This window comes from Sebastes umbrosus, chromosome 10 (genome assembly GCF_015220745.1).
Source record: "Sebastes umbrosus isolate fSebUmb1 chromosome 10, fSebUmb1.pri, whole genome shotgun sequence".
In the NCBI taxonomy this organism is placed as follows: domain Eukaryota; kingdom Metazoa; phylum Chordata; class Actinopteri; order Perciformes; family Sebastidae; genus Sebastes; species Sebastes umbrosus.
In genome coordinates this window covers 19,364,503-19,378,623 of record NC_051278.1, presented here as the reverse complement: position 1 = coordinate 19,378,623, position 14,121 = coordinate 19,364,503, and the positions used below count along the sequence as shown (strand labels likewise).

The window sequence follows — 14,121 nt, the reverse complement described above, 5'->3', positions numbered from 1 at the left end:
AGGTATACACTAGGAATTTGCTCTGGTTTTGTTGGTGCAAATAAACAGTATAATAACAAAAGAATAGATAAAAACGTTAGAATAAAATAAGAATTAAAAAATTTAATTTCTACCAATATACAATATACAAAATAAGATGCTCATCCAAACTTAAGGAGGATGATGGGAGCTGCTGGAGCTTTTAAATGTGGAAAAATTATGCTGATTAATGGTAATATAATGTTAGAATAAAAAATGCTGGACACAGGAAGTGATAGCATGTTCACCCTAAAAAGCAATAAAATCTAAATCATAAAACATAAGCCTAATCAGAATCAGAATGGTGTTTATTGCCAGGTGTAAGAGGTATACACTAGGAATTTGCTCTGGTTTTGTTGGTGCAAATAAACAGTATAATAAGAAAAGAATAGGTAAAAACGTTAGAATAAAATAAGAATTAAAAAATTGAATTTCTACCAATATACAATATACAAAATAAGATGCTCATCCAAACTTAAAGAGGAGCGGCTGATGGTGATGGGAGCTTGTTGTAGCTTAAATGTGGAAAAATTATGCTGATTAATGGTAATATAATGTTAGAATAAAAAATGCTGGACACAGGAAGTGATAGCATGTTCACCCTAAAAAGCAATACAATCTAAATCATAAAACATAAGCCTAATCAGAATCAGAATGGTGTTTATTGCCAGGTGTAAGAGGTATACACTAGGAATTTGCTTTGGTTTTGTTGGTGCAAATAAACAGTATAATAACAAAAGAATAGATAAAAACGTTAGAATAAAATAAGAATTAAAAAATTTAATTTCTACCAATATACAATATACAAAATAAGATGCTCATCCAAACTTAAAGAGGAGCGGCTGATGGTGATGGGAGCTTGTTGTAGCTTAAATGTGGAAAAATTATGCTGATTAATGGTAATATAATGTTAGAATAAAAAATGCTGGACACAGGAAGTGATAGCATGTTCACCCTAAAAAGCAATAAAATCTAAATCATAAAACATAAGCCTAATCAGAATCAGAATCGTGTTTATTGCCAGGTGTAAGAGGTATGCACTAGGAATTTGCTCTGGTTTTGTTGGTGCAAATAAACAGTATAATAACAAAAGAATAGATAAAAACGTTAGAATAAAATAAGAATTAAAAAATTGAATTTCTACCAATATACAATATACAAAATAAGATGCTCATCCAAACTTAAGAGAGGAGAGGCTGATGGGAGCTGCTGGAGCTTTTAAATGCAGAAAAATTATGCTGATTAATGGTAATATAATATTAGAATAAAAAATGCTGGACACAGGAAATGATAGTATGGTAGGATAGAGGTAATGGAAAAAAAATGTTTACCCTAAAAAGCAATAAAATCAATATATCAATATTCTATGTTTTTTCAGGATGCTATAATAATCACCACCATATCACCCATTTACAAATTTTAAAGGTCCCATATTGTAAAAAGTGAGATTTTTTTCATGTCTTTTACATTATAAAGCAGGTTTAAGTGCTCTTATAAACACTGTTAAACTATCAAAACGCTCAATATACGGAGAAATACACTACACACACAGCCTGTATTCAGAAATTGTGCGTTTGAAACAAGCCGTTAGGATTACCGTCCATTTGATGATGAGAGAGTATAGTGGCTGCTGATGCATCACCTGACACCCCTGTCATCCAATAAGATGCTCATCCAAACTTAAAGAGGAGCGGCTGATGGTGATGGGAGCTTGTTGTAGCTTAAATGTGGAAAAATTATGCTGATTAATGGTAATATAATATTAGAATAAAAAATGCTGGACACAGGAAATGATAGCATATGGCAGGATCGAAGTTATGATAATAAAATGTTAATAAAACATAAAACTAATCCTGCCTATTTTTTTTCAGGATGCTATAATAATCATCACCATCACCATCATATACATTGTGATCTGTGGTACCAAAAAGGCATGATATTGAGTAGATTAGACATAGAAAATGTGTGGCAACAAAGTGACAATCAATATTATTGAATAGATTCAAGCAACAATGTGTGAAAATATTAGTAGATATAATGTATTTTATTTAGTGAATCCAAATAATTTTTATCCAAATAATTAGTAAATATAAATCAATTTCTCCAAAATAATTTGTAAATATGAATCAATTTTACCCTGATATTCAATAAATCTAAATCAATTTCACCCAGATAATTAATAAATCTAAATCAATTTCACCCGATAATTAATAAATATAAATTCATTTCACCAAGATAAATAATTAATATAAATCAATTTCACCCAGATAATTAATAAATATAAATCAATTTCACGAAGATATTCTGTAAATATAAATCAGTTTTCCTTGGGAAATTAATTTGTATTTACTAATTATTTTTGTTTAAATGTAATTAATTTATTCAGTACTTTTTAATCAAATTTGTAGCAGTAAAATCTATTCAAATATATTACGTGTCACTTTGTTGCCTTAATTTTTTTAAGTAACCATTGGTCACATTTTTTAGGGTGTATTTACAAATTTTAAGAAATATTTTGCACACTGAGTCTTCACAAACACCTGCCATATTAAAACAAATAATCACAGGGTCTATTTAATAGCTGATCGGAGCTTTTGATGCTGCAGTATCACAAGATCTTCCTTAGCAGATAACATTTGCTCAGTTGTCATGGATCTTGACATGGATTTTTTAGGTCTATTTGACTCATTTTCAACTTGATTTCCCTAGGTCAAGAATGAACTTTCAGTGTCAACTTTTAAGCCAACAGGGGCGAGAGGTCCTTAAAGTCCTGAGATAAATAAAAAAAAAATGAAAATCTACTATACCACGACAACTGCACAAACTCAATCTGCTGGTGAAATTCATATGATAGGCCTACAATCAAAAGCTCCAGAAGAGCAATCGAATGGACCTTGTGGCGAGATTGTTTTGTCAACTATCCAAGGTCGAGAATGAACTTTCAGTCTCGACCTTTGTTATTGCTTGTCATTTTTTTCAGGTGTTTACTTTTGCAAATTTATTTTCACTGATTAGGCCCAGAGACCTTTATTTGTTGGACAGAGATTAAAGGGACTATTTGTAACTTTCAGAAATGCTTCTTAACAGCGACACCTGTGGCCGTGAAATCAACGAAAGTCAGCGTCGGGCTTGCGCTTGCTCGCTCTCAATATACCTGAACGAGCATCACTCAAAACAGTGAGGCGACACACGTCAGCTAAAAGCACAATATCACTCTATATTTCAGCTGCTTGGCAGTAATGTTAGCTGACCAGACGAAGTTCTCTCCATGAATCACTGCTGATCCTAGTGTTGGCATTTCCTGCCTAAGTGCAGGCTGAGGCAGCGGGGCTCTGCAGCGTGTCTCCCTGCTCTCTCCGCCCGCAGCCGGAGAGAGCAGAGGAGACACCGGCACCCGGTCGGTAACGAGAAGACAACGTAAATCTCTGTAGAGCTCCGTCACTTCACAAGACACGGAAAACCTCTGTTGGTCTGGAGGAGCTGCAGCAGTTATTTCTGCACAAACGTCCACTGTACATTCACTAGATATTCTCAGAGCTAAACTAACTCTTCTGCAGTGTGTAGTGAATGCACGTTCACGTCTAGAGGTGGAGCGAGCTGAGCTGTCTGAGTGAAGGCGAGCAGGCAGAGGAGGAGTGTACAGCGGCTACACGCGAACGCGCATATGCGAGCGCGCATGTGTGACGACCCGCTACATTTATGCGCGTACAAAGTTACAAATAGTCCCTTTAACATGTTGTTTTGGAGGCCCTAAACAATCCTCACACTTCTCTCTCAAAAAACAAAGCGGGTATACTGTATAGCCTATAACAAGCTACAAGGTCATAATATTACGAAAATAAAGTCATAACTTTACGAGAATAAAAGTTGTTATATAACGAGAAAAAAAGAAAATAACACGTAAAATGACTACTTTATAATATTATGACTTTATTATCATAATAATACTTTTTTTTCTCGTAAACCTATGACTTTATTCTCATAATATTATGTCTTTTTTCTCGTTTGCAGTACATTTACATATTCCTGCCTCTAGAGGGCGGTGTAGTATCACTGGAACCTGGCTAGTGGTCTTCTTCGTTGGTGCTCGTGCCATGTTTGCGGAAGTCTGGCAGCAGCAGCAGCAGCTAAACTAAACTAGCTCAGCTGGAGGCTTCTGACTTTATCTGTGTTTTATAATCCAACATGAATCTACCAAAGGGACCAGACTCTCTGTGCTTCGACAAGGATGTTTTTATGAAGGTAAGACAGTCTGTAGTTAACTCGACTTTCTCTCTCTCCATGTTCTGGGTGTTATCTCAATGTGTCTGTATGCTTCTGGTCTGTCTCTCTCTCTCTCTCTCTCTCTGTCTGCAGGATGATTTTGTCTGATCTTGTTGTCTCTCTCTCTCTCTCTCTGCCTACAGGATGATTTTGACGTGGACCAGTTCGTGGCTGAGTGTAGGAAGCAGGTCCAGCTGGAGGAGATGAGGGAGGACCTGGAGCTCTACTATAAGCTGCTGAAGACAGCCATGGTGGAGCTCATCAACAAGGACTATGCTGACTTTGTTAACCTCTCCACCAACCTGGTCAGTTCTTCCACCAGCAGCTTCTAGTCAACAGGGGAGGGTATTAATAAATCAATGTCCAGGTCTATTAAGAAATATGATCCTATAATGTCTAAAAGGCAAGCTTGAACTTTAACTGTCATGATGAGTATCAGCTAAAATATTTAGTTGTATGCTCTGGTCATTGCTTTTAGTTGATATAAAGAAATTGTAGTGCAGTAAACCACAGCAATACTATTTTTTTCTTAAAGGTCCTATATTGTAAAAAGTGAGATTTTCATGTCATTTTTATTATAAAGCAGGTTTAAGTGCTTTATAAATACTGTTAAACTATCAAAATGCTCAATATACGGAGAAATACACACAGCCCGTATTCAGAAATTGTGAGTTTGAAACAAGCCGTTAGGATTTCCTGTCCATTTGTGATGTCACAAATATACAATATATATATATAGATCATTTGACAGTTTTAAACGTAAACATTCTAAATGTGTCCCAGTTTATTTCCTGTTGCAGTGTATGTAAATAACATCAACTGACAAGAAGTAAACGTGGACCCAAACTGTTGCTTAGCAACGCAATTCCGTTGAAATGCACTAAAACGGAGCGTTTCAGACAGAGGGTAAATACAGGTATATTCAGGCCGACAGTATGAGGAAAATAACGTTGTTTTTTTTAACATTACAGCATGTAAACATGTTCTAGTAGAAACATAAAATACAAGTATGAACCTGAAAATGAGCACGATATGGGACCTTTAATTTGCGTGTGTATCTCCAGTTTGGAGAAGCAGGTGGAAAATACAGGCACAGGAGCTAAGCAATGTACTGCTGTGGTCGGGGGCAGCAGCAAAGCATATTTTAGCCAAGTCCACCTAAAAGATCAGTATCAGTTTAAGTGTACGCTACATTTAGAATATTTTCCCTTGCTTTACCTTGCTGTCAGACAGCCCTCTCTGATGGGAAACTGAAGCCGTAATATCCATCTGTGCTCTCTTCCAAGCCACCAGACTCCTTTGACAAAACAATAATTTTACCTCGCAGAACACAGGAGTCGCTGCCTCGATCGGTTAGTTTGTATTTGTTATTGTGTGATTTTCATGTTTTAAAGGAATAATTCGGATTCACCAAAGTCACACAATAATAAAAACAAACTAGAGACCATCTTGCGATGGGCTCACACCCGCCGCAACGTCCACTTTTTACCCCCCTACTTCCGGCACTCTTGCTCGGACCACACCCATCTTCAAACTCAACCTTCATTTTGATCTAAACTACACGCCTGTAAAGTTTCGTGACAGCATGTCACGTGGTTGTGACGCTATCGAGGTGACAAAATCTGTCCGCAGACAGAAAAATATAAACACCTGGCAACTCACACACAGACCCACAAGGTGAAAACAAAACCAGCGTCGCTGTCACGGCTGGTAACTGACCGATCGAGGCAGCGATAGACTAGCAACTTCCTGAGTGTTCTGCGAGGAAGAATTACTGTTTTTGTCAAAGGCGTCTCGTGACTTTGAAGAGAGCATAGATAACCACTTCAGTTCCCCGTCGGAAAGGGCTGTCTGACGGCAAGGTGAAAATATTCTAAATGTAGCGTACACTTAAACGGATATCGATGTTTTTTAAGTGGGCCTTTCTTTTAGGTGGCTACAATATGTTTTGCTGCTGCCCCCATCCACAGCAGTACATTGCTTTGCTGCTGTGCTGGTAATCCTGTTTGCTTCTCCAAACTGGGGGCGTGCCGACCGTCATCTATTGTAGGTAATACACTGACTATGGATAAGTCTCTCATACAACCCCACTTCAAAACATCCAAACTATCCTTTTAATGTGCTCTTGAAAAATGGAAGGGAGCACACCACATAGTTTTCATTTTTATAAGTAATCTGATAGTGTGAGATTAGACTGTTTCTAATCTCAGACCTCTGCTCCGCTGTCTCAGGTGGGGATGGACAAAGCCCTCAATCAGCTTTCTGTGCCGTTGGGACAGTTACGAGAGGAGGTTATGGTATGTATTCTGATTGTATATACTGTAAGCATTGATGAATTACTGCCACAGAGGGTTCATGCATGTTTCATGCTGTTATCTATTGCAGAGTCTGCGGTCCTGTGTGAGTGAGGTGATTCAGGCTATAGACAACCAGCTAACCAAACAGGAAGATCTGCAGAAAAAAAAGGTTTGGCTCTTCTTCTTCCTGTCTGAATTTGTCATATTTTGTATTCATCATTAAATATATTTTATAATCACCAGGCTTTACAATACTCTGTGACAGTCTAGCATGGCAGGTCCAGGCCAAATTGTGAACGTAATGTCGCTTTGACGAGCTATGTTTGGTGCCATAGAGATGATTAACCTGTTTTTAAATGATTTTTATAGCTATACTAGTTTTCTAACATTTAATGAAGAAGATAATGTGCAAAAAGTAGACAGTTGTGGGACGATCTCATTTAATTATCATCTTCCTTTTATTGTCCCATCCATCAGGTGTGTGTATTGAGGCTGATTCAGGTGGTTCGCTCAGTGGAGAAGATCGAAAAGATCCTCCACTCGCAGAACTCCAAGGAATCCAACTCCCTAGAAACCAGCAGGTGGGAAACTGACACGCTAACAAACCCACTGGCACAACTTGGTAGATAACTTAGTTGAATGTGGGCAGGTTATTTACCAAGTAATATTTGCATTTCAACATTCGGCCTAACCAGGTATCACAAATAGGATGTCTATCAATAGAGAAATAATAAGGAAGAGAAGGTCCTGGTTACAAATTTGTGTGTCCATTGTTTTTGGAGCTGCAGTGTGAAAAGCCATATTTCTATTTTGTAATCTTGAGCACACCAGAGGGTCAAATATTTTGAGCTTGATCCTGCAGGGATGTAGTATTAAGCCTTTGTGTCTGACGTCATGTCCGTCTGTCTGTGTACAGTCCCTTGTTAGCAGGTCAGATCCTGGAGAGGATTGCTACAGAATTCAACCAGCTGCAGTTCCACGCTGTGCAGAGCAAAGGCATGCCCCTACTGGACAAAGTCAGACCTGTAAGTGTTAATGGGTTCAATCAATCAGTCAGATAACTGGTAAATTAATAGCCACTCAGTTAATGAGTCAGTTTGTCTGTCTGGCTGCTCTTCTGTCAGTCCATCAGTCCTGTAATTAATTGACAAAGATAATCAGCTTCTGTGCAGTCTTTCTGGTAAGAGACAGAAAAGATCTCCAAAATAATTGATCCTAGTTTTCACATTGATTCCCTCTCGGTCTTTGTGTTTGCTGGAATATACTCCGTTGGGATATTTCTGATACTTGGTTGTGTCCTCTGCCAGCGCATCGCCGGGATCACCTCCATGCTGCAGCAGTCTCTGGAGGGCGTGCTGATCGAGGGTCTGCAAACAACCAATGTGGACATGGTGCGTCACTGCCTGAGGACGTACGCCACCATAGACAAGACTCGAGATGCTGAAGCCCTGGTAGGACAGGTGCTGGTCAAGCCATACATGGACCAGGTAAACACGTACCACACATATTTTAATAAACTGTAGATCCAAGAAAATGTCTGCTTTTTTTGAAGACATTAATTGATAATTTTGACAGAATATCCTCTCCTCTACTTTCCTTGTTTTAGGTGATAGTAGAAGAGGTGGTGAAGTCCAGTCCGAATGGCCTCCAGCTGATGTACTCTAGACTGTTGGAGTTTGTTCCTCATCATTGTAGACTGCTTAGAGAGGTGACTGGAGGAGCCATATCCAGGTATTCATATTATCATGGAGGCAAATTCATCTAAAGTTAATAAATAATTGCAAGTTGTGTTAATGCATTTAAGAAATTAGTGGCATTAAAATTAATTTGCGTTAACGCATTTTTATCGCGTTAACTTTGACATCCTAACATATTTTGAATGTGCTGATGTTCCCTCTCTCCTCAGTGACAAAGCTGACATAGTGCCAGGTTATGACTTCCTGGTGAACTCTGTGTGGCCAGAGATGATCAAAGGGATAGAGGAGAGGTTGGCCTACCTCTTCAACCCTGGAAACCCGGACATATTCTTCGAGGTACAGCCAGAGTGACACAGTTGGCATGTGTATGCATTCACTTAGTAAAAGTTGAGTAGTTTCACCCGTGTGTGTTTTCTGTTGACTCTTTATCTTCTTTTCTAGCGTTACAGCGCGAGTATGGAGTTTGCGCGGAGGTTTGAGCGTCAGTGCAGCTCGCAGGCCAGTGTGAAGAGACTGAGAGTGCACCCCTCATATACCAGCTTCAACAACAAATGGAACCTGCCTGTCTACTTTCAACTACGGTGCATATTACCTCAATATGATCTATACTCTAGATACTCCAGCCTATAGATTACACCCCCCTCATTGTGCCCGTTTGTCAATCTTCCTCCCGCCCCGACAAACACGCACATACACTGTAAAGATCAGGACATGTGACCTCATTTCACAACACAAACCTGCACAGTTTGGGTTTTTCTAGAAAGTCCATAATTTCCAACGCACACAGTGCAGTTTCAAGTCATAAGCACGTGCATATCAGAATTGATTAAGCTGATAACACATTGATTGTTTTGCCTTGTTTTTCCAGATACAAGGAGATAGCAGGGACTCTGGAGAACGCCATCAGTGATGGACTTGTGGCAGCACCAGGTAGGCATTTATTTATTATGAACGCCAGTGTTTACCTAATACTTAACCCGCACTAACTATGTGTCTGTTCATGTCCAGCTGGCAGTGTGTACCACCTGCAGGTATCTGAGGTGTTGTGGTCCTGCCTAATGAGATGTTGGTCAGACAAAGTCTACCTGTCACCTCTGGCTCATCGTTTCTGGAAGCTCACGTTGCAGCTCTACGCACGATATGCCAAGTTTCTTGACGAGGTAAACTTAAAATAAACCAGTGAAGGACTGTAATGATTTAAAGATCATTTTTAACAGCAGTAATTCCAACAAAGAAGTATGTAAATGAATAGCCACGCTACCATGACTTGCTCTTGTTTCTCATCTTGATCGGTGTCCGCACAGGTGTTGACGAAGACTCCAGCCCCTGAAGTGACTAAAGAGCCAATCAGGCCTCTGCCGAGCTCGGCCTCCTCCACCTCCAGCCGAACGTCAATGGATGAGGGCGGCAGTGAGAGTGGGAGTCCTGCCACCCTGTCCACCAAACAGCTGGTTTACATTGCAGCCGACATCCAAAAGCTGCAGGAGCAGGTGCACACACACAAACTAAATACATATATTTACATATGTTGTTCCAATTTTCTTACATCTATTACATTTTATACTTAAGGGGTTAACCACGTCCCTTTTTGATCATTTTTTCTAATGGTTTCCACTTGATTGTTTCCACACTGACAGCTTGCTCGTCTTTCTCTTAGATACCAGAGTTGTCAGAAATGGTCAGACAGCGATTAGAAGCCATCGGATTCAAAAACTTTGCTATTGTGGAAGGTAAGCTGGAAGTCATTTTAGCTTTTCTCTTCCTTCACAGTGTTTGCTTGATCTTACTCTGCAATGTTTTGACAGGAAATGAGTAAGAGGGAGGATTTCATGACAGTAGTATTTAACACCTGAAGCATTGAATGTTTCTCTGAACAGAAACTGTAATATTAGTGGAACTCCAATCATTTTGCAGGAGCTTTTGTTATTGGAAGGGATTATTGCACTATATCTGCTGTGGTCTTATTTTTATGGAAAACATGCCAAGAGACACAGAGCAATGAACACATAAATGCCAGTGATCACTGACATTTAAAAATGGAACCATTCAATCCCCAACAGGCTTTTTGAGCATGACATCTTCAAAGACAACATCTCAGTCACGGAATCGAATCGTTCCTTGACTCTTGGCTTCCGCGCTCTCTGCCCCCGGCTTTAGCACCAGGCTAACTCAGACCGTGTGTTTACTTTTGCATTTACTAGTGCTCTCTTCTGTTTCAGATGCTCTGACGGACTCCAGGACTTGCCTGTCAAGTAGCGTTCCCACTCTGAATACCCGGATGACCCAGCATCTGACTGAACGCAGTTGCCGCTTCCTGAAGAGCGCCTCTGAGGTTCCTCGACTCTACCGCAGGACTAATAAGGTCAGTGAAGCTGCAAACATGCACACGTACGTGTTTCTCCTATTTTTCATTATATAATACATATAATATTATACTCTCGTAACATATCTTGGAGGACACATTGGGAGCTCTTGGAGGGCTAATACACTTGGAGCCGTGTTGTGGCATCTAAATAGTTTTTACTGATGGAAATACAATAATTAAAGGTCAGAATTTAACCATTTGAAATGCATTGACTGGCCAGAATTTGATGATAATCAAGTCATGATTCATGTTAACACATAAATGGCATTCAATTTCAACATTATTATTCACTCTAACACAGCATACTAGTGAACTAAATGATGCTTCAGTATAAGGCTGGGCACATTTTAAAGAGATTTCTTGTATGTGAAGCACATCATTGAACTTAAATGTTCATAACTGACCTTGGAAATGGCAGTTTTACAAGAAAAGTCAAGGTCCACTTACTGGACTTCCTGTCCAGTTAGTTGAACTTGTGGCAAGAATTTATTGTCAACCCGTTGAACCGCCAACATTCAATTACCCACTCGAACCGCCAGGGGGGGAATTTGTTCCCCCTGCAGCAACAGATGCAAAGATGTAATTTCATGGAGCAGTTAAGTTGTTCATTTTCATCTTTCTCTTTAAATAATAAGTAAGACTTAACAAAATAACTATTTAAAATTCAGTTTATAGGGTATATCAATTTTAAAATTGCTTTAGGCTGCTTCATTACAGAATGAAAAGGAATAGTTTACATTTTAAAATTCATCAATAAACTGTAGGCTACAACAAACAAACAAACAAAAAAATTAATACATTTAAATAATGTAATTATGTAGAAGAAGGACATTAGGTCTCCGTAAATGTTCAAAACAAATTTTGGATAATAACGTGTTTTAGTTACGCTGGGAATAAAGGAACAGAGTGCTTGTTATTTATTAATTTTTATAATTGCTTTACCTCATTAAACTGTAAGCTACAACAAATAATAAACAACAAAATTAATAACAGAATAAAACAAATTTTGGATAATAAAGTGCTGTTTTATACTGGGAATAAAGAAACAGAGAAACGCTCTGTTTCTCTCTCTCATGCACACAGTGAGTGGTGGTGCTGTTGTGACAGAAAGGTTTGGACATCTTCAATATGAACGCTGAACGTCAAATTCAGTTTTCTACCAACAGCAATCCTTAGCACAAGCAAATTAAAACATGTACTGTACCTTTACTACCAACGTGTTTAGGATCTGCCGGTGCGGGCCTCCGCCTACATGGACAACGCCTTACGCCCGTTACATCAGTTGCTGACTGACTCAACGGGGCTGGTCACCCCCTCTACGGCACAAGAGTGGCTGCGAGTTGCACTGTCTGACTGCACACAGAGGTAAGATGCACACACCTGCTAACATAAATAGACCCAGATACATTACCAGTGTTTGAAGAATTAAAAAGTATGGCCTATGACGTTTACAGGATAAAGACTATTTCTTTCTGAGAGTTGTATTTATTTCATTTTACAAATCTTTCCAGCTGCAACCCACAAAGTTTGTTTCCCACTTTCATTCTCCATCTTGTTCAGGTACTATGAGACCATCTCAGAGGTGCTGAGCTCAGTGAGAAAGATGGAGGAGAGTCTGAAGCGATTGAAACAAGCCAGAAAAGGTGCGAGCACGACTACCACGGCAGGAGCAAACGGTGCACCCACAGATGACAGCAAGATCCGACTTCAACTGGCACTGGATGTGGAATACTTGGGGGAACAGGTAGGTGGCGTTCGACGAGTGTTCAAACACATGCAGACGTGTGTGGAGAGACACATACTTAAACATAGGGATGGGTATCATTAGGATTTTATGGATACTACTACTCTTATTGATACTCCATATCGGTTCGGTTCTTTATCAATACTCTTATCAGTTCTTTTTCATTACTAAATAATTGCTTTTTGTATATGTGTGTGTTCGGTACCCATCCTTTCTTAAACATGTGACAAACCATGCTCAAACAAACTGTAGACAAACACTGCTGAAGTAACTGCAACTAAATTTCAGTGTCATCTGAAATGCTTTGATTATCCTCCCTTACACTGCTCTGTACTGTTGTATGTCTCAGATCCAGAAGATGGGTCTTCAGCCAAGTGACATCTCCATGTTCTCCGCTCTGATGGACTTGGTGAGGGAGGCCCGAGAGCTCGCTGAACAGAACCAGTAAAATGTTGACTCCATAGAAAGTGAAACCCATTAACATGCTGCATTGCCTGAAGACTTGTGAAGGAAAAATAAACACGTCATGGCCTGGTAACAGTTTATAATAATTAAGAACCAACACTACTGGAATCCTTTTGTACAAAAACATCTCCATTTAATGCAGACTTTAAAGGTGCAATGTGTAACATGTAGCCACCTGCTCCAAAGAAATAGGGGGCAGCATTTCACCTCTACTACTGATTCCATTCAATCTGAATTTACAGTCATCAGTTATTAAAAAAACTGCTGAAACAGCAGAGAAATTACAGCGTGAGTGAGACTGGATCATTATTGGTTCTGCTGTCGGCAATGTGAATAAAAGGGACTGCATGGCACTATGTACAGGAAATGTTTTCCACAAAATGAGTGATACCTGATGCTGGTGATGTGCACTGATCTATAGAAAATTATTTTACAGTTCATTATATGTGTTGGGCCAGAATGTGGCACAACAAGAGTATCAAATCTGAGTTGTGAAGAGAGAATGTCAATCAAACAATATTGGTCTAATTTCAGCTACTTGGTGAAGGATTCATGTCAAATAAAGAAGTCTGTTAGTGTGTAACATGTACATTTTTGTTGAAATCAAAGTTGTATAATATAATTAACATAATTAACTCTCGAATAAAAAAAAGAACCTTTGATACAGTCTTGAATTTGTGTTTTAATATAAGGTCATTAGCTAGCTACAGGTTTGCACTGCATCCGTCTTTTCCCCTCGACTACCAACAAATGCTACAGATTGATGAACCACAAATATTTCTAAATCCAAGTCAACTGTGGTGTTTGAAAACTGAAATTAAGCCTTGAATAACTGGTTTTAGATTTTTGTTCCTCAGGTCATCAAAAGCAAGACCCCACTGACACTTGTAAAAAAAGTCATAGTATACTATGTCGAAAAAATAATAAAAATCATGGTATAGTATATCGAAAAAAATAAAAAAGGCATAATATAGTTTATTGAAAAAATAGCAAAAAGTCATAGTTTTATCATAGTCATAATCATCCCAAAAAGTCCCAAAGTCATAGTTTGCCAAAAAAATAAGTCATAATATAGTATGTCGAAAAAATAAAAAAAGTTATAGTATGTTGAAAAAATAAAAAAAGTCATAGAATAGTATGTCAAAACAAAATTATAGTATGTCAAAAAATTTCATGAAAAAAATTCATACTATAGTATGTCGAAAAATTTGACATGATATACTATGATTTTTTTTCATTAAATTTTTCTACATTCTATATTATCATTTTTTT

General features: G+C 38.5%; 1 protein-coding gene across 1 annotated transcript; it reads left to right on the top strand.

Moving 5' to 3' along the window:
- Window positions 1-4,093: 4,093 nt before the first annotated feature.
- Window positions 4,094-13,511, top strand: cog2 (component of oligomeric golgi complex 2). Its single transcript, XM_037783182.1, has 18 exons — window positions 4,094-4,260; window positions 4,425-4,586; window positions 6,513-6,578; window positions 6,667-6,747; window positions 7,056-7,159; window positions 7,495-7,603; window positions 7,886-8,065; window positions 8,185-8,309; window positions 8,485-8,611; window positions 8,717-8,856; window positions 9,144-9,205; window positions 9,284-9,435; window positions 9,580-9,765; window positions 9,933-10,005; window positions 10,495-10,637; window positions 11,866-12,005; window positions 12,201-12,384; window positions 12,734-13,511. The coding sequence occupies exons 1-18, from the start codon at window positions 4,204-4,206 to the stop codon at window positions 12,830-12,832; spliced, it is 2,190 nt and encodes a 729-aa protein (XP_037639110.1). The 5' UTR covers window positions 4,094-4,203; the 3' UTR covers window positions 12,833-13,511.
- The last annotated feature ends 610 nt before the right edge of the window (window positions 13,512-14,121 follow it).